Source organism: Triturus cristatus, chromosome 3_2, assembly GCF_964204655.1.
Source record: "Triturus cristatus chromosome 3_2, aTriCri1.1, whole genome shotgun sequence".
NCBI classification, from domain to species: domain Eukaryota; kingdom Metazoa; phylum Chordata; class Amphibia; order Caudata; family Salamandridae; genus Triturus; species Triturus cristatus.
This window is the reverse complement of record NC_140584.1, coordinates 859,370,747-859,396,013: the sequence shown is the minus strand read 5'-3', so window position 1 is coordinate 859,396,013 and position 25,267 is coordinate 859,370,747. Positions and strand designations below refer to the sequence as shown.

Sequence of the window (25,267 nt, the reverse complement as noted above, 5' to 3'; positions counted from 1 at the left end):
TCCTCCACACCTCCACCATATAGGGCTTTATGCACTAGGCAGAGGCCCTTAAATCCACTCGCCGTCGAACTGATAGCCAGTGGAGCTAGCAGACGTAGGATGATGTTTAGGTAGCTCAATCAATACCCGCGCGGCCGCATTTTGGAGTGACTGGAGTTTGGAAAACTGCCTTGCACCTGCTCCCAGGTATAGAGCGTTGCAATAATCAACTCTCGACAGAACTAATGCTCCGACTACCGTTTTCCTAAGTGAAAAAGGAATAAAAGAAAGAATCTTACACAAGACTTTAAGCGCGAAGAAGCAGGCTGAAGACACTTGATTTATTTGAGGGGCGAGCATTAGATCTATATCGATCAGGAAGCCTAGATTTCTAGCCTTGAACACAGGGGTAGGGCACGTTCCGGCTTCAGGGGGCCACCATAGTTGGCTCCAGACTGAAGGTTTCTGACCGAACTCTACAACCAGTTTTTTTCTGTATTAAGCTTCAGAAAGTTAGTGGTCATCCATGCCATCAGTGCTGTAAGGCAATTGCGGAACCGTACCGCCGTCATATCCATGCTTTGCATAACTGACACCACTAACTGGGTGTCATCCGCGTATGACACGAGCATAAGACTGTGTTTTTTTTATTAGTCTTGCTAGTGGGGCGACATACAGATTAAACATAGTAGGGGACAAGGCCGATCCCTGGGGAACTCCATATGGGAGAATGAACTTTCCTGACTGAAGTCCGTCCCAGTGAATTAGTTGTTCCCTGGATGCCAAGAATGATGTTAGGAAGGCTAGAGCCCTATCCCTAATGCCAGCCGCCTTTAGCCTTTGCACCAATACCGCATGGTTTACGGTATCGAAAGCTGCGGTTATGTCAAGCAATATAAGGACGGCCTTACTTCCTCCATCCATCACCTTGCAGATCTCTTCTGTCGCCATAATCAAGGCTGATTCAGTAGAGTGCCGAGATCAAAAACCATGCTGGGCGGAGTCAAGGATGTTATTCTGATCCAAATATTCCATCAGTTCAGAGTTCATAGCTTTCTTCAGGATCTTGGAGGGTAGTGGGAAGCAGGATATTGGGAGATAGTTTTTGGTCTCCAAGGGATCGAGCGTGGTAATTTTTAGAATAGATCTGATACTCGTGATCTCATTTAGTAAGGGCGTCAAGGATCAGGTCGGTGGATCGAGGTTCCTCTTGGGTACGTGGAAGGAGATTCTATCGTTGAGATATTGGGGTCCGGTGTTATGGAGGCATTTGTAGGCGTGGGTGATTTTCTTGAAAGTTACTCTCTTCTCAACGTGGAGCCAGTGGAGGCTGTGCAGGTGTTGGGTGATGTGTTCGTGTCGAGGGATTCCGAGGATGAGTCAGGCTGCGGTGTTCTGTATGATCTGGAGTTTGCGGAGCAGATACTTGTTGATTCCGGCATAGAGGGTGTTTCTATAGTCCAGTCTGCTGGTTATGAGTGCGTGGGTGATGGTCTTCCTTGATTTGGGGGGATCCATTTGAAGGTATTTCGGAGTATGCAGAGGGTGTTGAAGCAGGCGGAGGCAACGGCGTTGACCTTTCGGGTCATGGAGAGTGAGTAGTCGAGTAGGATGCCAAGGTTCCAGGCGTGGTCTGTGGGGGTGGGAGGGTTGCCGAGGGCGGTGGGCCACCAGGTGTTGTCTCATGCAGAGGGGGAGGGTCCAAGGACCACTGTCTTCTCCGAGTTGAGCTTCAGGCAGCTGCTCATCCAGGATGCGACGTCCTTCATTCCTTCCTGGAAGTTGAGTCTGGTGGTGATGGGGTCCTTGGTGAGGGAGAGGATGAGCTGAGTGTAGTCAGCGTAGGATACTATGCTGAGTCCGTGCTCTCTGGTGATGGCGGCGAGGGGGCCATGTAGATGTTGAAGACCTTGGGGCCGAGCGACGATCCTTCGGGGTACTCTGCAGTTGATTTCCATGGGTTCGGAGAGGAAGGGTGGCAGCCTGATTCTTTGGGTTCTGCCAGTGAGGAAGGAGCGGAGCCAGTCGAGGGCAGTTCCTTGTATGCCGCGTCGTAGAGTCAGGTGGTGATAGTGCGATGGGAGACGTGTCGAAGGCTGCGGAGAGGTTGAATAGGATCAGGATGTCATCTGTGGCAGCGAGTAGAGTGGTCTCGGTGCTGTGGTTGCTGCGGAATGCAGATTGGGAGTGATTGAGGATGGATTATTCTTTGTTGAATTTAGTTAGTTGGACATTGACGGTCTTCTAGGTGACTGGCCGCAAAGGGGAGGAGGGAGATGAATCGGTAGTTCTTGAGGTTGTGGGATATGCTGATGGCTTCTTGAGTAGGGGTCTGACTTCTGTGCATTTCCAGTCGTCGGGAAAGATGCCTGTTTCGAAGGTGGCATTGATGGTGTGTCGTAGTTCCGGAGCAATGGCGGCGGTGGGTCTGTGGAAGATGCGTGGGGGCAGGGGTTCGTGGGGGCTTCTGAGTGGATGCCTTTCATGGTCGATTCAGTGTCTTCGGTGGTGACTGGTGTCCAGGAGGATAAGGTGGGCTGGCTGGCGTTGCTGGAGGAGGGAGTGGTTTTGGATTCGGGTGTCTGTTCGATTAAGTTATTGTAGAGGCCCTTAATTTTCAGATGGAAGTAGGAGCCTAGCTTGTTGCAGAGGTCCTGGGAGGGGGTGATGTCCATGGTTTCGCTGGGGAGTTTGGTGAATTCTTGGATGGCGCTGAAGAGTTCCTTGGAGTTGCTGGAGTTGACCAGGATTTTGTTCTAGATGAAGGTCCTTTTGGTGGATCTGATGCGTTGGTGGTATTCTGTCATGGCGTTCTTGTAGGAGGTGCGGTCTTCCTAGGGTTTGCTGTTTCTCCTGTTCTTCTCGAGATGTCTGCAGGTCATGTCTTTTTAAATATGTCTCTATGTAATGTATGTCATATTTCTTTTGATGTGTCTGTGTGTACATATTTGTGCATGAATTTGTGCCATGTTTGAATATGGCAATTTTTCAGTACGTACAGGTTTGCATTGAAATGCGGTTCCTCACTGTGATTGTGTGGGTTGTATGCACATCTCTTTGCAACCATGAAGGTGTTCCGTTTCTGTGGGTGTCTGAAATGTCTGTGATGTGACTGCAGGTTTCTGTGTCAATGATTGTGTTTATCAGTATAGTGGCCAGCATAGTAAGCTTCTTCCCACACATCTTCAGCTGCACCTAGTGTTCACCTGTCCAGAAAGCTCTTCAAGATCTACTTGTTCCTTTTAGTTTGACTTTCATAAATGTCCCCAGTTGTACAGCACTAATGTGTGTACAAAACTAGCTAGAAAGCAATAGAGCCTTCAAGAGTAACATCAAATGATGCTTTCTTTCATTTCCACACTGTGTGAGGATGCACTCTTGGACTGAGGTGGATATGATGCTTGAAACAGGATTGTTTGTATGCTGCAGGGTCATGTGTTCGTATAGCCATATGGTGTGTTTGTGTGTGTCTACCTTTAGCATGTGTGAAAGATCATTTTGTTTGTAAAGGACCAGGTCTCAAAGTCTTGCTCTTTTCTAAATATTTCCATGGCATTATTATTTTTCAGCATCCCATGACGTGTTTTACAGCAGCCACCAAGAAAAGGGTAAGTTCTTCTTCCGTATGCCCCAACCTCGCATCTTCTATTGTGCTCTGTCTACGCCCCCCACCGTTCTTCTGCAACAGTGTTGGTTGAGCAGCGGCGTTGCCGCTTAGGACTCACAATCTGAATGTATCTAGGTCCTGCTGTACAAGTGGTGTTTTCCCTCTAGTGATATCTCCAATATATTGGATGTCCTGGATTATGGTTTTGGGTGCACCTGATCAAGGACCCAGCCGCGGCCTGTGGAGGGAGTTCCGTGGGGCGGTAAGGCGGGGCGGGGGAGGGGCAGGGTGGGGGTTCTAAAATCCGGAATATGGATAGTGCAGGTAAGTAAACAATTAAATAATTAAATAAATAATAAAATTAAATAAATAATTAAATTAAATAAATAAAACGAATTTCGTAGCGCGCGCTGCATCGCATTCAGTATTGATGGGGGGCAGAACCCCTGCGGTAGCCCTTAAGCACTTGGTGGTGGTAGATGTGCTGCTGCTGATAGATACTAGAGCTCTTTGAAGACTTTTCCCTAGAAATGGGAGTTTGTGGATGAGGTGGTTGTTAAAGTATTCATGTGTCACAGTGAGGTTCCTTGAGGAGTCAGGTTTTGACTCTTTCGAGAGAGAAAAGGAAGGTGAAAGTTAGGAAAAAAGAGGTGTCTTTGACAGGGATGTGGGAGAGTGTAGTACTCTGTGGCGGGTGATTGGCCAGGCACTGTTGGAAGGCTCATATGTGAGTCTTGGAATGTTGGTTTGAAGCGGGAGTCAATTGTGCTGACTGGGCGGTGGAGAAACAGCGCTGCTCTGTGGTGCGGCAGCTCTACTTACAAATAAACTACAAAACCCATCAAGATCGCCCTGTGTTCATGGGGTCTTTTGAGTATCGACATCACTGAAGAGAGGTCACCGAAGAGAGCTTTCTGACCATGGAAGAAAGGAGACTCTCATTTGAATGCTGTTGCTTTGAGGTGGCAGACAGGTGGTCTCAGAGGACTGTTGCACTATGAGGGATTTTTCAATGTGGATGTTTGAGGCATCAGCTCTCAGGATTATCACAACAGCAAGAAAGTGAGGAAGGCGTTCAGATGTGAGTGCACCAATCCTCTTCCTTGTGGAACCTACATAAACCACAAAACGTGCTACTGGCAGGTCATAATTTTCCATGGGTAGAGAAAGACACACTGGACTCTGCTTGGATCTATCATTCTCATACATACGACTCCCTTCAGGTGTCTTCGTACATTTACGGAGGCTTTCAGCATTTATCCTCAGTACCGAAGAACCAAGGTGTGATGGTGATGGACACATCAAACAAGAAAGCAATGTCTACTTGATTCTTCTCCATAGACTTGTATACAGATAATCAAATATCTTATGAAACCAGAATGTAAAGTATGACAAGCAACCACAAACTGAAAACGTTGTATGTATCAGTTTGGTCACAACAGAAGGGACTGTTGACAACTCCCAGGCCATGCCAGGAATCCCGTCTCAGGAGTGGCAAATATCAGGGAACCACAGAGCGCCTCGCTGAGCGCAGGGACTGCAAACGCCAAGGGTTGTAGCACAGGGAACCAAGGTAGGGAAGTTTCAGTAGGAGAGCAAAGGAAATGGAAAACAGGAAATTGCCATTAATAAACGTGCGCATGACGCCACACCGTGAGGTAACCACTCATGGCAGCGGGAACCATAGAAACATATAAAGTTGTACGGTATCTGTTTCTCCCTGCTGCCTCTACCTGACATGCCCAAAAAGTGTTCTACCCAGTCACTGAGACCCCGCTTGTCTGGGCCATGGAAGGCCCGTCCATGCCCACTGCCGCCAATCACCCGAGACCAGTCTTCCACACCTTCCACCCCACCGGTCTCTTTCTGGGTCTGAGTGGTCGTTTTCTACAACTTGGTGTTACCGCTTTCCTGATTTGCCTGCCTCTGCCTGTTCTTGCATTGATCCCGATATCCATGTTGTCTTTTTGTTTTGATTTGTTAATGAAATAGTAATTTAAATCTGTATCTGAGGAGGAAAAGGTTAATGGACGTTTTGACAGACTGAACAGCATTTCTTTCCTTGTTATGGACTCAAGGCAAGATGGTTTAGGGAGGTGAATGTCTGCCTCTTATATCTGCTGTGAGTGGCTTGTCAGTTCCACCTTACGTTCTTCCTCAGTTGGCAAACCGAGTGTTCTAGATTAAGGCTACAGTGAAGAATGTTACAGTAATCAGAAGTTGCAAAGGGGCTGTAAAAGGCAATATGTAATAACATGTTTTATTGTACACGAAAGCCATTCAAATAAGAGACAGGCGTGGCTCTGGTCATGTTCCATTTGGATGTTTGTCAAGCTGCATTATGTGTTGTGAGTCTTAAGTTGAATGTGATGTGCTCCATGTTTTTTTTTTATTTGAAGGTGCATCTTTTGTTAGTGTTGGCTATTTTGGTGTAACGCCGTATGCTGGGGGTTTTGTTGTTTTTTTGGTCCATGAGGTTGGGTACACGTGTGTTAAGTTCTGCAGTGTGGTGTTAAGGGCGCTGATGAGTGCCTTGGTGTTTTTCTCAGTTGAAATGAGATCAGAACCTGTTCGAGTGCCTCCATGGGAAAGTTATTAAATCAATTTGCAGTAATTGTTTCAGTTTGGTTTGTTTCTTTGTGTGGGCTCGGGAGAAGTGTCGTTGAATGGGATGGTTTGGTAGGTATTCCCGTCAATAATGATGCAGTCTTGACTGCTAAGTGGGCAGTGCTGAGGTAACGGGGTGCAGAGTGCTGTCTTTAAGTGGGTGGGTGCTGTTATGTGTAATGTGAGCTGTACTGGGGTGATAACATCTAGGAGATCTTTTTTGTACTTCCTGACTGAGTCTCCTGCAGGACTGAAGTCCTGGAATAGGTTCTGTTGGGCTTTGTGATGGTCTCTGTAGATGTGAATTCAACAACTTCCGTGATAAAGGTTGTGTTGTCGCCTCGTGGTTAATAGATCAGGTGAAACGTGATGGGCTTAGTAGTTCAGTTCCTCCCTACATTGCAGTTTTAAAATTAATTTAAACAAATGTTTAAAAACATATATTTCAGCCTGAGAATTCTTACGTGTTTCTCTTTGAACAACATCATCAAAGGCGCTCTTATCGTTCGAGCTTTCAATCTGACACACAGAGGTTTAGGGAAATAGTGTTGTTAATTTCTTTAAAATGGGACCGTAAATACTTCATGGTTACAAACTAGAATTTTAGTATGACACATGGTGCACAAAGTTTTTTAGGCTTTAGTTTTAACTAACAGCTCGCATTCCATAAACTCTTCTAACCCCGGCTTCCAAAAGTTGCCATTCAAGTGGAAGTGACAGATTTCTGGATATATCGAGTATTATTAGAAGGGCGGCGTTGTCTCAGCTGCAGCAAACTGTAATTCCGGAGTAGGTGTACCGTGTCCTCTACCCTCGAACGATGATCCTTTCTGTTTTTCATTTTTAGCCCATTCAAACTGCACGAGTGTCTGTAAATCCTCACTCCGTTTAACTGCTACTAGAGTAACCCTCTGTGTAGAGAGCGGGCCAGGTTGGCTGCCCAGAGTTTTAAATATTCTTTCGAGTTCACACGCTTCACCTCTGCAGACAACACTGAGATGAGGCTGTTACTCAAAGGACATTGAAGGTCACTCGCCGTGAGACTGGTGAGCTGCGTGTCCGCGATCAGCCAAAGCAGGCAGCTGAACCATCCTAAACTGGACGCAGGTAGGTGACATTTGGCCCTGTAGCTCCCAGAGTCTGTTCACAGGGCCTCTTTTGTGCAGGAATAACTTTTTCTCCCTTGCGGGGTCCAAAGATCTGCCTCTTTGTCCCCCAGGTCGCTCTGACAGTCACTTTTATTGCCTGCCTTGAGCCCAGTGAAGTCCCCCCCACCCCTGCAGATTTATAGAGCGCAAACTCGACCCGAAGGTACTGGAGGCTTTTCATGAGCACCAGTTACCTCAAACAAGGACACATTCATTTTTGGTAGGCACGGGGAGATTAAGTGATTCACCCAGAATCAAAGGAAGCTGACACCGAGGCTCGAGCTTGGTTCCTCGACTCCAAAGTCAGGCCAACCTCTCCCTACCTCAACCTCTCGAGTTAATACTCGCTAGAGGTAATCTTCACAGAATCCTTTCGAGGAACATAGTCCTTCACGCAGACATTTCGCCTGAGAGTTGAACATTTCTGTCTGTGAGATTATTTTTAGCCTTTGCTTTTTCGTATGGATTTTTTGCTCAACAATATCGCCCTCGGAATCTTCATTGATTTCAATGAAATCCTCCTCTGCTCAGGTCCAGGGGCACGTCTGGGCCACACTCTACCTTTCTCTTTTAAATCCCGATCAATGTGCCCCTCAGGTAGTAATATCTTGTTCTTTTCAGTCATTGACGACCCCGCTTCAGAAACGGAAGGTGAAATAGAGGTTTTAACAGTTGACAACATAAAGCCGGAAGCATTTTGGATTCGTTTGCTGTCAGGTGAATTCGTGTCTGTAATTCCTACTTATTCCACTAGAGGGCAACAAAACGCCATCTATCTAGCCAGGATGCACTGCTCCGCTGCGTTTGGCGCACGTGTCTACTCCTCTCGAGCCTAATGCAGGCTCTTGCGGTCGTCCATCCCTCCCGCCCTCACCCTTTATGAGGTTACCATGAGCGTCGGATTGGGAATAAAATTAGGTTCGGGCACCGAAAGAAAAAGTGGCCCACGTTTGTCGATAATGACTTTTCATGAAACGTTGCTTAGTATAGGGAGTAATTTTGGGAGAAAGTTCTGATAAATATTCTACTGCAACTCACCCACGAGTCTCTTCACCAGATCTTCAGGCCTATACATTTCTCTGCTTTGGATGCCTTAATGTGTAGTCACCTATTTGTCCCCTAGTATGTGCTACCCCCCCCCCCCCCCCCTCTCCTCCTCCCGCGAATATCCCTAAATATCCTGTTTTATATCAATCAATCAATCAATCAATCAGAACATTTGTAAACCGAACTACTCACCCGTGAGGGTCTCAAGGCACGGGGGGGCGCGGGGTGCTGCTACTGCTCGAATAGCCAGGTCTTGAGTAGCCTCCTGAAGGTTAGTAGGTCCTGGGTCTGCTGTGGGGGATGGGGAGGGTGTTCCAGGTCTTGGCGGCGAGGTGGGAGAACGATCTACCGCCAGTGGTTGCTCTTCGGATGTGGGGGACGGTGGCGAGGGCGAGATCGGCGGAGCGGAGCTGGCGGTTTGGGGTGTAGAAGGTGAGTCATCTGTTGAGGTATGCTGGTCCGGTGTTGTGGAGTGCCTTGTGTGCGTGGGTGAGGAGTTTGAAGGTGATCCTCTTGTTGACAGGAAGCCAGTGCAGGTCTCTCAGGTGGGGTGTGATGTGGCTGTGGCGAGGGATGTCGAGGATCAGGCGTGCAGAGCCATTCTGTATGCGCTATAGTCGTTTCAGGAGTTTGGCCGAGGCTCCTGCATAGAGGGCGTTTCGGTAGTCCAGCCTGCTGCTGACGAGGGCCTGGATGACCATTCTTGTTTCGGTGGGGATCCACCTGCAGATCTTGCGGCGCATGCAGAAGGTGTTGAAGCAGGATGACGAGACGGCATTGACTTGCTTGGCCATGGAGAGTGTTGAGTCTAGGATAAACCCCAGGTTGCGTGCGTGGTCGGTGGGTGTCGGTGCTGCTCCCAGTGCGGTCGGTCACCAGGAGTCGTCCCAGGCTGAGGGGGTGGAACCGAGGATGAGGACCTCCGTTTTGTCCGAGTCCAGCTTCAGCCAGCTGTTCTTCATCCACTCGGCGACGGCTTTTATTCCTTCGTGAAGGTTAGTTTTGGCGGTGAGGGGCTCCTTGGTGAGGGAGAGGATCAGCTGGGTGTCGTCAGGGTAAGAGATGATGTTGAGGTTGTGCAGTCGGGCGACGTGGGTGAGCGGTACCATGTAGACGTTGAACAATGTCGGGCTGAGGGATGATCCTTGGGGTATGCCGCAGATGATCTCGGAGGCTTCGGAATGGAAAGGGGGGAGGCGGACGCTCTGGGGTCTGCTGGAGAGGAAGGAGGAGGCCCACTCCAGAGCCTTGTCTTGAATCCCTGCATTGTGGAGGCGTATGCGTAGGGTGCGGTGGCAGACGGTGTCGAAGGCGGCTGATAGGTCCAGGAGGATGAGGGCCGCGGTTTCGCAGTTGTCCAGTAGGGCCCTGATGTCAGTGGCGGCGATGAGGGCAGTTTCGGTACTGTGGTTGCTGCGGAACCCGGACTGGGACGGGTCCAGGATGTTGTTCTCCCGAGGTAGCGGGTCATCTGTTGACTCTTTTCTCGATGACCTTCGCCGGAAACGGGAGCAGGGAGATGGGCCGGAAGTTCTTGAGGTCCCTTTGATCAGCCTTGGGTTTCTTGAGTAGGGCGTTGATCTCGGCATGCTTCCAGCTCTCCGGGAAGGTCGCGGTCTCAAAGGAGATGTTGATGGCCTTGCGGAGGTGGGGTGCGAAGGTGGCGCTAGCATTGTTGAAGATGTGGTGTGGGCATGGGTCTGACGGAGAGCCGGAGTGGATGGTGTTCATGATTTTGATGGTGTCGTCGTCGTCTATGTTGGTCCAAGTGAGTAAGGGATCAATGTGGGTGGTGGCCATGGGGTCTGTGGTGTCGGTGGCTGTCGGGACGGTCAAGTTGTTGAAGCTGTCGTGGAAGTCTGCGATCTTGCGATGGAAGAAGGTGGCAAGGGAGTCGCACAGGTCTTGTGATGGTGGGATGTCGTTGGTGTTGGAGCTGGAGAGTTCCTTCATGATGTTGAAGAGCTCTTTGCTGTTGTGCGCGTTGTTGTCGAGGCGGTCCTTGAAGGTGGCCCTTTTGGCAGATCTGATGAGGTGATGGTGTCTGCGGATGGCGTTCTTGTGGGCTGCATAGCTGTCCGGTGTCTGTTCATGGTGCCATTTCTTCTTTAGTTTTCGGCAGGTTTGCTTGGAGGCCTGGAGGTCCGCGGTGAACCAGCTGGCTTTCTTGTTAGTGCGTCTGTTGGAGGGTTTCTTGATCAGGGCGAGAGTGTTGGCGCAGTCGTCGATCCAACAACTGAGGTTGCAGGGGGTCGGTGGGTGGGCTTCGGGCGAGGTTGGTGTTTAGCTGGTCTTCGGTGATTTTGCTCCAGCTGCGGTGGGGGATCTGTTGGGTGCGGTGGTGCATGGTGGTTTTCCGGAAGGTGAAGTGGATGCAGCGATGGTCGGTCCATTGGAGTTTGGTGGTGTGGCTGAAGGTGATGTGGGAGCTTGCGGAGAAGATGGGGTCAAGTGTGTGGCCGGCGGAGTGGGTGGGCGTTGTGACGAGCTGTCTGAGTCCGACGTTGGCGATGTTGTCAATCAGGGTGGTGGAGTTGGTGTCGTTGTTGTTCTCGAGGTGGAAGTTCAGGTCTCCGAGGAGGATGTAGTCTGTGGAGGCAAGGGCGTGCGTGCTGACGAAGTCGGCGATGGAGTCGCTGAACTGAGGACGGGGTCCGGGGAGTCTGTAGACGAGAGTTCCTCTGAGGGTGGTGTTGGGATCAGTGTGGATCTGGAAGTGCAGGTGTTCGGCGGTGCTGAGGGTGTCGTCGGTGCTGGTCGAGACCCTGAGGGTGTTCTTGCGGATGATGGCGATTCCACCTCCTACTCTGTTGGTGCGGTCCCTGCGGGTGATCTTGTAGCCATCCGGGATGGCTATGGCGATGTCGGGTGCCGAGGAGGCATTCATCCAGGTCTCTGTCAGGAAGGCGACGTCCGGGGAGGATGTGTCGAGCAGGTCCCAGAGTTCGACGGCATGTTTGCGTGCGGAACGGGTGTTCAGTAGTATTCATCTGAGGTGGTTGTGTCCTGTCACGGTGGGCAGTTTGGCGGCTTGGAGGCTGGTGAAGCTGCATCTCCGGCAGGAGAAGGGTCCTTTGGTGTGCTTCGGGGCGGCCAGAAAGCAGGTGTGCGGTCGACCGGTGTTGAGTGCATGGAGGGTGCTGGCGGCGTAGTGGCGCTGGTTGGTGTGGCGTTCGTGGGGACCAGGGGGTCTGGCGCTGGGCACGGTCCAGGCGTGGACGGGCGCGGACCGGCGCAGATGGGCTTCCCTTAGGCGCGCCTTCGGCGCACCAGCGGCACGGCCACACAGCGGCCGCCATTAGAATTGGAGGTCGGAGGGAGGAGCAGCTGGGAGGTGGGAGTGGGACGAATGGGTGAGCTGGGGGGCGGGGCCGCAGGAGACGCAGTGGCAGGAAAAGCGAGAGGGTAGAGCAGGCGGAGGATACAGAAGGCAAAAAGGGCACAATAACAGTACAAATAGTACAAAAAAGGAATAAAAGAGAAATACAACCGATTACAATGCAAGGCCAGAATGCACAATCACTGCGAGGCAGACAGGGAAAAAAGGGGCAGAGCGAGCGCAAAGAGCTTACGGCCTACCACTGGCCACCAAGGATGAGGCGCAGGTGGTAGCCTGCGGGTGGAGGAGGGCCTCGAACTTCCAGCAAGCGGCAGCAGCGGGCTCAGGGACACGGACACACAGGTGGTGCTGTGCGGCGTGGGGAGCGACCTGCCTGGAAGCAGGGTCAAGGGTCGCTCCTATATCAGGTCTTGAGTCAGAGAACCATGCGCATCCGTCGTGTCTGGAGGCTTCTGTTCACCCTCAAGGAACCAGAGGTCTTCATCTTTTGGTTGTCACTCAGGAGCCTCTCTGCAAGCGATGTCTTTGGAAATTGCATATATCTTCATACTTGAATATCTTTTGTATTGTGGGTTGAGACTTGATTTGAATCAGGAAACCCTCCAGGAATTCACTCCAAAGGCCTTTCTTTCTCTCTGTCTCTATACCCCTTTTTAGGTCTCGCTGGCGTTGCAGCCAACGAGACTTATTGTTGCCGTGTTTGCTCCCAAGGGAGACAGACCAGGGCACGCGCAGCGATCGGGGTCTGTGAACGCGCTTCCCACGAGCAGATTGTGGTCTGTGAACGTGCTTCACATGACCAGCTTTTGCGCGTTCATTCTATTGGAGTGCTCCTCTCCGGAAGACCTGCTGAGTTAATTATAGGTCCTTTCCAGAGATGTGCTATTATTTAGCATTGTGGGGCGCTTGTTCTCTCGTTAGTTACCTGTTTTGTTTCCATTCACTTGACGTCGGTTGTTTCAATCCTATGTAAATAACAACTGGTTGTGTTTAACTTGTTCTTCTTTCGATAAACGCACTATTTACCCCTCGGCCGAGCACGGGCTATAGAAAGCTACGTAAGTGAAACTTAAAAAAAACGTATATTCTCAAATTCATCTTGTGTTTTTTGGGACAGCCTTTTTAAAAAAAAAAAATAGAAAGCAATGTAGTGTTTTGTTTATTTCCTTCGATTTATCTAGCTACAGTCCTTCTTCGCTTTTTATACGTTAGACACGGGCCTGGTGTCAGGGCACACCTTTGAAGGCGGAAGTGACGCAGCTGTCTGTTCTGTGTTTGTTTTGACAGGCGGTGGAGGTGCTGCGAGTCTCCCTCGCTCCGAGGATCCCAGATTGGCAAATCTCCGTCACTCAGGTGTTACGCCGCCGCGGGCCAGTGAGCCCTTGGACTCGGGCCCAACGATCTTTACAGTTTTTATGGATCGCGGTATTGTCGAGAGCAGTGCTCCTTTGATGGGCCGTGTCAAGGCAAATAATAATTTCAGTGCAATTGGTTGGGGCCATATAATCATTGAAATGCACAGATTTTGTCCTGGGATGGGAGGTTTCCGGGTGGCGTATCCTTGAAGCCTTGGTGGGTAGATCTTAAATGTCGTGCTTAGTGGGTGCTCGGCGTGTGCTGCAGGCAGTTGTAGAGCTTTATTTTTGCTTAGCGCACCCCGTCTATGTAGGTGACAGGACTTCAGGCTCCCTGCCTATCCTAGTGTTTATTGCCTGTCAGAGCTGGCAACTTTTAGGTGTGCGTTATTTGACATTTTCCTGTTTATAGTAACGTGCACAAGGGCAGCGACCCTCTGTCCCATGGTCAGAGAAACAGGCTTGCCTGACCGCCTCCAACCTACACTGTCAAATTGCAATCTGCACCCTGTCATGGTGATTATTTTGCATACTGATACCTCCTGCTCCTACGTAGATTTGTAGCTGGAAAGAAACACGTGTCATTCTACAAAGTAAAAAAAGATGCTGGTGACTCAGTGACGGCCAACCCGAGAAACATCAAACCTCGGAAATTCGCAAACCCTATTTTGTACTTAGCAGAGCATCGCGTTGTTGCCCTACGTTCATTGATAGATGAGTCCTTACGGTAGTTAGGAGGCCTAAGTAGTATTCCATTTTTAGGTCTCGCTGGCGTTGCAGCGCGAAGCGCTGCCGCCAACGAGACTTATTGTTGCCGTGTTTGCTCCCAAGGGAGACAGACAAGGGCAGGTGCAGCGATCGGGGTCTGTGGACGCGCTTCTGCGACGTGCTTGCGCAGACGCACACACAGACACACGCGCGCGCACACACCCCGCCGCTGCCGACCCCCCTCACCGCATCCGCGGCTGCCTAACGCGCGCGCACACCCCTCGCCACCGCCACCTTTGGGCAACCTTAAGCAGGAGACATGGCGCCCCTCCCCTGCATTCTTTGTGTACACACACAGTTATACGTAAAACACAGCCCTACATCCATACAAACACAGGGCACACAGATAGAAGGCATGTGAGTACACACAGAAAACACGTTCAATCCACTAAGAAATACTTGTTGTATAGTGCCAACCCTCACCCTCCATTACTCCGTCCCCCTCCTCTCCAGCACACACGGCGCTGCCTCTCCTTCGGGTTTAGTCAGTGCTCCGCTGCTGCCTAAGAGCCACCTTCTTCCACTCTGAGCCAGTTGCAGGCAGAGGCAGAACCCGCGAACTTCCCCCCTGCAGGCAGGCCATGGACGAGGCAGAGGCAGGACCCGGGAGCCAGGAGCTTCCCCCATCGAAGGCAGACCATGGACGAGGCAGAGGCAGGACCCATGAGCTTCCCCCCACGCAGGCAGGCTATGGACGAGGCAGTGGCAGGACCCATGAGCTTCCCCCCTCGCATGCAGGCTATGGACGAGGCAGAGGCAGGAACCGTGAACTCCCCCGGGACGCAGGTAAGGAAAGCAGCAAGTTAGTGGGCATATTAAACCAGATTAGGGTAGAAAGCAGTTTTTAAACAACCATGTGTCTTTTCATCGGATCCTAGTGTACTTTGCAAACGCTTGTGTTTTCAGCTGATCTTTAGTCGCTTGCAAACAAACTAGGATCAGCTGAAAACACAAGCACTTGTTTAATTAAGCCGCTGCCCTTGCAGGGTCTACTCTCTGTATTGTGACGTCATTTCTTTCTCTTCTGCCCTCTCTCTTCGCGCATGCACTTGTGTACCTCACATACATCACTTTATCTCCTGCCCTCTACTGTTGTCATTGCTGCACATCTTGGCCTGATCCGTCCACTGCCACGGACTCTGCTTTCACGCAGCTTACAGGATGTCTGATTATACACACCTAAATTCCCTGCACACAACAGAAAGGCTCACACATCTGACCCCCTATTCCCTTGTGAGTGACATATGTTCTCTCCCCTTCCTCTCCCTGCTGCCCCTCGAGCTCCCCGGTCTCTGCCCCTGTCTCTTATTCTTCTCACCTCTCCCTTTCTCCTACCCCTTCTGCCTCCACTCGCTAATGTCTCCTTTAGCCCATGCTCCAACGCCCGTTCCCTGTCTCAGCTGTCTCTCCTAGATACTTGTGGTCTTTTGTGTTTTTCCTAATCTTTCTTGCCTTCCTCCTTTTTTCTGTCACTTTTACCTCCCACCTTTCTTTCCTCCTCTCCCTCTTTCTCTACTCTCTCTTACCCCCTCGTTCTTACCATCTCAAACACCGCTCTGCGTTTTGCTGTCTCTTAGCTCTGCCTCTTTTACCCCCTCTGTCTATGCGGTTTGTGCTAACTCCCTGCCCCTTACCACTTCCTCCATCCCCCCCCAAACACGCACAGGTTTAAAATATCTTTTTTTACATAGATTCCGTCTAGGATATTTCCAATGCAATAGGTCTCACATTTTCAAAACTTTGACCTGTTGGTATTATAAATGACAATTCCTTTTATTATTGAAGGTTTTTTGAAAAACATAATTAGAAGGCATTGTCATTTACAATGCCAATAGCTCAAAATCTCCCAAAGGCGAGACCTATTGCATTGCAAATGCTTGTTTACTTCCTGTGTGCACCTCTCTCGTTCTCCCTATCACCTTTTGCCTCTCTCTTTAGTTCTTCCCTTTTCCCTCATACTCTACGTCTTTTCCTCTTCTTGGTGTCTCTCATTCTATGTGCATCACTCAGTGTCTCACATTTCCCCTCTCTCTTTTCCTATATTCCTCTCTGTGTACAAACCCCCCTCTCTCTCTTCTCTCTCTCTCTCTCTCTCTCTCTCTCTCTCTCTCTCTCTCTCTCTCTCTCTCTCTCTCCTCTGTCTGCTCTGTGGGCTCTTTCTTCAATTATTTGTATATCTCTCATGCCCTTATTACTCCTGTCATTTTGTATCTCTCCTTGAAGATTAATTTAATTTCTCTGTCTTGCAAACCTTCCATTTTTCTCCAGTCGTGTTCTCTCCTGTCAGCCCTTTTCACATCCCCCTGCCTCTTGAATTTCTTTGTACTATACCTAATGTTATCTTTTTATGTGTCCCTTTTATTAATTTGCTGCAGACAGTGACGGAAAGTCCTCCTGTGCCTTGAGGCAGCATTTAAACCAAAGGAGAATCCAAAGGTGGAATTTCCTTTATCATTCCCTTTAATGAAGGACATTATACCTGTGGATTGTAATCTACATTTGGCACTAATCCTGGAATGCCAACAACCGCTGAACTAAGCCCTAGACCAGACGTTTGCAATGAGTAGCTCGTGAGCTACTGGTAGCTCTCTAGCTACTAGTTAGTAGCTCGCCAGTGGGCAGTCTACTTAATTAGAAGCTTTTGATTGGTTGAATTAATATACCTATACCAAAATTGAGAATGCATATTTAAGACGAAAATTGTTTTTTTTCTCCAGAACTCATAAGCTGATGTATGGAGAAAAATGGCTGGCTTCTAAATTATATTTAAAGCTGATGTTTGAGTGATACATCATGTAGCGCCGGGGAGACGTTTTATAAATGTTAACCTTGGTGCCAGAGGCATTACAGCTATGGCTCATATGTATTACCCATGTAGAGGCCTCTAACTTTATAAAGCCTTTTTTAAATTACTGCCGGCAACATGATGCACTGAGGTGCTCTCTGGTAATAGTCTTACTGGTAGTAATCATAGTAGTAATCTTGCATATGGTGGCTACTAATGTACACATGTCCGATGTGGCCAGTAGTACAACACTAATAATATTAGTAGCTCACAAGTTTCATTGAAAATAAGTATCTCCTATTACAGGAGAGGGTGGAGACACCTGCCCTAGACTCAGGGAGACAATTAGGATAGTGCATGTGAGGAAGCAACCATATTTCCTTTTTCTCATAGGCCAGGAAATGTTTGACACCCTCTTCTGCCTTCCTCTCCATCATTTCCATCATCATTCACTTTTTTTGTAGTTTTATTTAGCGCAAACTATACCCAGAGGATTAGGTAATTTGCATAGAATCACAGGATGGTGAGCCAACGCTGAGACTCAAACCTGGTTCCCAAGTTCCAATGTCGGCAGCTCTGACCATTACACCACTTTCCTGTCTCCCTCTTCTCCACTTTCGCTTTCCAGCTTACTCTATCTTTAACAATTTCTGCCCTTCTCTCCACTGTCATCCATCATTGCTGCTCCTTAATCTCTTCCCCTCTCACTCCCTCCATCTGTCTGCATCTCTAGCACCATTTTCCTCTCTCCTCTACCTTACCTTTCTTCCTCACTTGATTTGCTTTTTCACTTCCCATGTTTTTGTCATTCTTTTCCACTCTGCTGTCTCATTTCTCCTTTTGTCTCTCTCAACATTCCCCTCCTCGCTCAATCCATTTTGTTACTGTCCTTCCATGTATATTCTTCCTTCCCTTTGTCATTTTGGCTCTAAATGAACATTTTTCACAGTTATGTTATGCTTTTTTAAAGTGCTTTGTTTTCAAAAATATTTTTCTTTTGCTCATTTTGGTTGTTTGCGTTATTTTTTATTTTCATTCAGTAGTGAACAGGAGTCCCCTCCCAGTTTTTAAGATGACAAGGTGGCAGCGGGCACCTGAGACTCGTCTGTCTACTGCTGGAGACAAAAGTAGAGCCTCTTAGATGGCCACTACATGCAATATGTCTCCATGCACAGACCCATTTCATCCCAACCCCAGGTAACATTAGTGCTGGCTGCGGCTCTCAAAAAGAGCAGAGCCACTCCCGGGGGCCTCACTGTCACGCTGGGAGAAGCGGGCAGGAGGAGACCCACCATAAGCTGTGCCCGCTCAGTTTGGCCCATTGTCCTACTGCACAAGGCAATGAGCCAGCCATTCTCTGTACTTGGTTTTTATGAGCTCCGATCTTCGCTCTATGGCTACAGCAGCCTTTAAGATCAAGCGCCAACGGTCAAGCCAGCCCTGGAAAATGTGATTTCATTTACAGCTGAAAAAACCGGGCCACCAGCTGGCCTTTGGCCAGGCCCCTCAGGCAATGGCAGATTGCCCACCCTGCCAATCTGACGATAGCCACCATCCAACATAAAATCTCTGGGTAGTGGTGATATGTGTGAGTGTCTGAGGTCCCGCAGTATCTTCTGCAGGGGGACTCCGTCATTTTGCTTTACTTTGCACTATGACAACCTCTGTCCTTCCCTTCACCACTCTCCGAATACCAGGACTCAGGAGGCATACAATATTTCAAAGACCCAAACAAGTCGAGCAGAGGGGGCCCACTCCTTTATCGGCATACAAAACTGTGAAGCTTTAGACAGTGCATTGTTTGGGGTTCAGACTCCCCATCTACCACACCTACCCTTTGACAAGATGGTATGGTCCACATGCCTTGGCTGTTCTTTTATTAGGACTGGACTGGGAACCAAATGCAGCTCGGCCAAATTTTGTAAGACCAGTCCTCATACTTTGGGCCAGAATTGAATTGGTTTTGCCCACTCCACCAGCAATTACCTTCTTGTTCAAAGGATTCCCTCACTACCGCCCTCCATTAGAAGTATCCATTTGACGTTAACTTTAGTGGGGTTTGGGACAGTACCTACAAGCAATGACAGCTGAGATTTACTAACTCCTTAACCTCCCATGGTGCCATTTCCTATATCCACTCACTTGCTGTATCCCTAGTCTATTCTACCATTTGTAGCCCTACACTTGGAAGAGGATCTTACGGCAACAGAAGTAGACTGCCACCAAGCTCTTAATAGCGTGCTTCGGAGTTTCTGAGTAATTCTGCCATCAGAAGATGGTGAAGCTTGACCACAGAGCACCACCATCACCACAATAGGATAATGGAGAAGATGAGATGTGCTGCCGTCACCCACAGTCAGCGAACACACATCGGCAGTATGCATGGTTACACTTTGAAGCTAGGATGGCCTTCTCTGGTGAGGAGAAGGCTTGTAAGCCTCTTCACTAAGCACATTTTTAGAGAACTGGTAACAATAAGTAGTCCCTCATGCATTACCGTGCCAACACTCCATAGGGGATAGAATGATACACCAACCAGCCAATAGCATTAGCTTAGAAATAAATACTTCTCTGGGTCAAATCAAAGTCCCATATATGTATATTTTGGATAACTGGAAACAATAGGGTTGATGGACAAATGCCCCGTCAATCCAGACCTAATTAGAGACATAATGGACGGACTGAAATAACCTGACTATTCTAAATGGCTGCACAACCAAAGCGACATAAATGAAAGACTAACATTGCCAAAACCAACAAAGAGCACATTATACTTATTAATAACAAAACACGAAAATAAAAATAAGCATTGATGTTAATACTTCTCAACTTTCATGGCTTGTTAACTATGTTCTTGTCATTAAATGCACCTAAAATATACTACCAACAGGAAGCTTAAGATGAAAAAGCATATAGACCGTAATGTTGACCTTTTCCCTAATAAATATGTGGAAAGCAAATCTTACTCATGACCAGATTTACTTGGAGTGTAGATCCTGTGTATCGCATTAAGTACCCGTTCTGCAAGGGACCAACCTACACGGATATCTCAATCCTGGCACTGGACTCACTTCTTACTATGGACTTTCTGTGGGTTGATGCTAGAGCACTGAGCCATCGGATCACAGAGATTTACTGTGTCAGGATACTATTCAAGGCAGAAGTTTCCATTGCCTGCTTATGGTTTGAAATATGTATGCTCGTGTTCGCGCTTAATTTATGCCGGAGTTCCAACTTGGACTCTTAGGAACCAGTGCTCCTTCAAAAGTCTGCACTTAATACCACATCTTGATGTCATGTTGTCTCTTTATAATGCAACGGAAATGATGTAACTGATACATTCGACTCATTACATTGGTGTTCATGACCCACAGTACCCGTATGAGAGCCTTAAAAGAGATCTCTGTAAGGACTAAACACGTGTTGGCTTTGTTTATTGGTTGTTAACTGAACATGTGCATATCCCAATTACAAAAAAAGACAACAACAGCAACTGATTTTATTGTTTCTGACTGTTGGTTAACATACTGATATTGACATGGTGTGCACTTCTGTATTTACCTTGAATTCCCCGGATGTATGTCGTTACAACGCACACTTTTACAACGCATGCACTTACAACGCATTTTTTACAACGCAACATCCACTACAATGCATTCCATTACATAGCATGACACTACAACGCATTTTTAAAAACTACATTTACAACGCATTCCATTACATCGCATACTACCTTTACAACGCATACCATTACAACGCATAATATTAAATTGCATTTAAGGTAAGTATTAGATAGTATAGGGGTAAAAATTACTATTCTAACTCCAGGGGGTGCAACAGTAGGGTAAGTGTTGGATAGTATAGGGGTAAAAATTACTATTCTAACTCCAGGGGGTGCAACAGTAGGGTAAGTGTTGGATAGTATAGGGGTAAAAATTACTATTCTAACTCCAGGGGGTGCAACAGTAGGGTAAGTGTTGGATAGTATAGGGGTAAAAATTGCTATTCTAACTCCAGGGGGTGCAACAGTAGGGTAAGTGTTGGATAGTATAGGGGTAAAAATTACTATTCTAACTCCAGGGGGTGCAACAGTAGGGTAAGTGTTGGATAGTATAGGGGTAAAAATTACTATTCTAACTCCAGGGGGTGCAACAGTAGGGTAAGTGTTGGATAGTATAGGGGTAAAAATTACTATTCTAACTCCAGGGGGTGCAACAGTAGTGTAAGTGTTGGATAGTATAGGGGTAAAAATTGCTATTCTAACTCCAGGGGGTGCAACAGTAGGGTAAGTGTTGGATAGTATAGGGGTCAAAATTACTATTCTAACTCCAGGGGGTGCAACAGTAGGGTAAGTGTTGGATAGTATAGGGGTAAAAATTACTATTCTAACTCCAGGGGGTGCAACAGTAGGGTAAGTGCGTTGTAATGGTATGCGTTGTAAAGGTAGTATGCGATGTAATGGAATGCGTTGTAAAGGTAGTTTCTAAAAATGCGTTGTAGTGTCATGCTATGTAATGGAATGCGTTGTAGTGGATGTTGCGTTGTAAAAAATGCGTTGTAAGTGTAGTGCGTTGTAAAAGTTGCGTTGTAAAGGTTGTTCCCCGAATTCCCCTATCTCCTTCTCAATGTTCACCACTGGGGCTCTTGTGTCAATGATTGCGGCATTGGCCTTGATCTGAACATGTAGAAAATGAATTAAAGGGTGTTTTTGCATAATATGTATATAATGTGATTGTTATATATACTGATGTGTGCTTAATTGTATATTCACTTTGTTAGCAAAAAGCCTAGATTACATATTGGAGATTGTAGAATTTTTTAGTAAAGAAATGAGCTGGGATATACTGAAAAAGGTCTGCATGTAAGAATACGAACTAAATAGTGTCATCCATGGTAAATGCGGGTCACTATTTTTCTGACTAGAACCTCTACCCTCATTTCCTTGAATAGTGTCGAGACCCATTATCTGTGTTATAGCTGGTGGTCACATTATTCAAGCTGCAGAAAGTTTGCCACAATTTATACAAAAAAAGCAAACATAATACATGTCTGGAACTTAGAGTCTGCAGATAGATTTCAGGCATGTATTATTCTAGTTTTGTCTCAGTTGAATTCTTTTTAAAATTATTTCCCTACCAATGTATTTGTTTCCCATTTACTTTGTTTCTTATCTTCTTCGCACATCATTGACACTTTTTCTCCCTCTCTGGTTCAGCTGTAGCAAAGTCCATCACCTCACAGAATATGCTGGAAGGAGTCAACATTCTAATCGCCATCTTCATCCCAGTTGTCATCGTTGCCCTCATCATAGGTGGCATCTACATGTACTTTTCGAAGTAAGTCTCCATACTTTTATTTAGCATATCTTTAGTAGGTACATACCAAGACTATAGCTCTCTGAATGCCTTAGTTTGTCAAATGAAGCCTACGGCTGGGAGCTTGCTATCATGTTGGTACAGAGTATGGTTGTGACCCTAAACACGGAATGACACGCATGATCTATTCAAATAATTGTGTGTTCCGTCTCAAGTTAGTATTTTATAAATGCACTAATGCACCGTCCTCTCCATGAAGTTATCACTGGTCCCCTAAATGAAACAGTTATATTTTACCCTGTGTTGTACTTATGTTGTCCAACTTTGAAGCATACGTACGTCATTCATCAATCTCCTTTATTATACTGTCCACACTATAAAATTCATATGCAATGTTTCCAGTCATCTGGCTTTGTATCATGAAGCTGAATCCTTCAGAGTATTTGTAGTCTTGAAATCTAATTTATAAATGACATATTACATATTAGTTATGAGAATGATCATGTGGTGAGCAGATGAAGAAGAGTTAGAACCTGAGCAGGAGGGGAGGCTTTAGCACTGGTTCCTTATCTACTTTGTCACCAACAATCACCATTCAATGCAGATACCAGATTTGATGCAACACAAAAGATATGGAAAACATGTTAGAGGATGACACAGAGAGGGGGGAATCAACTGACAGACTCTGTTACCTGCCGCTACTGAGGGAACCGCTCACGCCATCTCCACGCCAGCGCTGCTGCCGTTGCTGTCTTGGGCACTCTTTGCTGTTCGTCTCCCCCGCCGCCGCCATCACCATACTCTGCGGCCGAGAGCGGGGGGAGACTACAGCCCCCAAGCACCCCTGCGGCCGCTGACGCCGCCAACGCGCCCGGAGGCACTTTAAAAACACGCGCCTTCCTCCGCGTCGCGGGACGCGCGCGGGCGGCGCCGGGCTAAGCCCGGGCAAAGGGCGGGCCCTCTACGGCCCTCATCGGCAGGAGGAGGCAGGGGCAGGGCCAGAAACGCTACACGAGCCATCTCTATCACCACTTCTCAAGTAAGGCGAGCCTATACAAGACTTAATTTATAGCTGTATTTACGTTCTTCTGTAATATACGTTACATTATTATAAGCTATGCCTAAAAAACTTGGTGGAGCCCAACAAAACAAGATTAATAATTATCTTGTTCAGACTGTACAGAAAATTAATATGCAAAGGAGGGAGTCCTTGGGGCTGAGCCAATCTCCTGGTTTGCTTTGTCTGTCCCCACCCACATTTGATATCACTCTGACAGATGAAACCATTACGCAAGATGCTTATAGTGTAACCACGTTTGTTGATATCTCGCCCCAAATTATACCTGGCACTCCGGATAAGGCAACCCCGGCTTTTGAGGGTTTGCCCGCCGAGGGCAATGCAGATAACTACAGTGAAAATGATCTTGATCAAGATACACAGACTCAGGCCTCTGCTCTTGACCAATCTCCTCTAGGTCATGCAGCCAGACATAAGCAACATTGTACAAAGGTTCCCCCTAAGCGGGGTGGTTTACGCTCAGGGACAAAACGGAAGAAGGCTATCACCCCAAAACGCATACAAGTGACTCACGCTGAGGATCATCCTACTTGTCTTATTGAAGAAGCTCTTCTTGATAAAATTGCAGATCTTATCGAGACTAAAATCAGCATCATTGTTAAACCTCTCTTATCTAAGATTGACAAACTGCAAGCTGAGGTTAAGAAGCTGGGTGCTTCCCAAAATACAGTTGCAAGTGGCATTGAAAATATAACTACGTTAGTTACTCGTTTGGGCAATAATTCTAGGGGAGTTGTCGCCGGAAGTGCTTTGGGGGCTGGAGAAGGAACTGAACTACTTGGGGAGAACTTATTGCCATCAACCTTGTCTACTATCAGTGATGTCCTTACACTACCATGTCCCCCAACAAACCCAACCCCTCCGGCTAATATTCCCCAGCGCAAACACAAGCACAAGCCCAAACTTTTACTACGGATCCCCTGCAATTCATCGTTGAAGCCACACCTGTGGTTTTAGTCCTCGCAAATGTCCCTCCGCTGGAAAGAGGCATGGCGGAAAGTTCTAATTCACTGTGTAGCAAAGCCCTACATTGGCTAACTAGTAATATGCGGTTAGCTCCCGGGGGACAGCATCATCTTGCAAATGCAATCAAATCAGCAACTAGGGTTCCCTGGCTGGGAAATCGGCCCAAAAAACTAAAAGGTGACTGTGTGGCTGTGAGCTTCTCAAATCAACACGTTCTTCCTAACATCCTCGCAAATATCCTTCCTCCCCAACGAAGACAAGGCACTGTGGTCCCCCTTACTTTGAAATTCTTTTATGGGGAACAGCAGAATGTATCTATCCCAAGGACTCCTGCCCCAGGGTGGAACACTAATTGGGATTCGTACTCCAGATGGGGACAAGTTTCAAGGAATAACGCACCAGTTCATCGTCATCATCCTTTTATGCTTAATCCTGATACCCAGCCTCTGGAACTGTTTAACCGCTTTATGCCACTATCTTCTATGGATCAAAATGACTGACTTTTGCCAAGTCATGAAAATGACGTAGAGGGACCACATCTTGGTTTTGGTTCGACAGCACAGTCCTTTGCAGGCGCCAGGATCTGCAAAATTATGAGTTGGAACATCGCTGGGCTTAGAACCAAATTCAAAGACAAGATCTGGTTGGACAAAATCAGGAACTATGATATTCTTGCTTTTCAGGAAACTTGGGTAACGCTAGATTGTTTGGCCTTAGATGGCTATTCTCATTTCTTTGTACCTGCAGACCCAAGTAAAGCAGGAAGAGCAAGGGGCGGGCTGGCTGTATATATTTCACTTGATATCAAAGGTAAACCTAGGCATATTAAGTCTAAATCTAAAAACTGTTTAGTGGTTGAACTGACTTCACCAAATTGTAACCCTATCCTACTTGTTAAATTTTATAATTCCCCGACCAGTCAATTTCTTAACGAGCACTTGTTATCCCTAGAGGATCTCTTATCCACTTACATTGAAAACAGTTGTCATGGGTATGAGGTGATCTTTATGGGAGATTTTAATATTCATCCCTGCCTGGCGGGTTGTCAGAGGGAAGCTGAGAAATTTTCTTTGTATTCCTCCTCGCCACATTTTGAACACACACCCAGCGGAGAGGCTTTGGAATTGCTCTTGGCTACCCTCAATCTTTATGAATCATGTACCTGTTCAAATGATCTGAGGTTACCGACTGTGACGGGGCAGGGGCGGCAGAGACGACAAACAAGAAAATGCAGTGTGGTCGAGCACTTTATTCTCAACCGGGTACAGGGCT

The 25,267-nt window shown here is 47.5% G+C and overlaps 1 protein-coding gene across 1 annotated transcript in view; it reads left to right on the top strand.

Annotated features, from left to right (window-relative positions):
- The window catches only part of SEZ6 (seizure related 6 homolog), a 1,090,094-nt gene that overhangs the window by 1,048,115 nt on the left and 16,712 nt on the right, over window positions 1–25,267 (top strand). Inside the window, exons 14-15 of the mRNA XM_085649158.1 lie at window positions 3,549–3,587; window positions 21,852–21,972. Of these exons, the coding sequence (XP_085505284.1) occupies window positions 3,549–3,587; window positions 21,852–21,972 (160 nt within the window). The remainder of the gene's footprint in view (window positions 1–3,548; window positions 3,588–21,851; window positions 21,973–25,267) is intronic.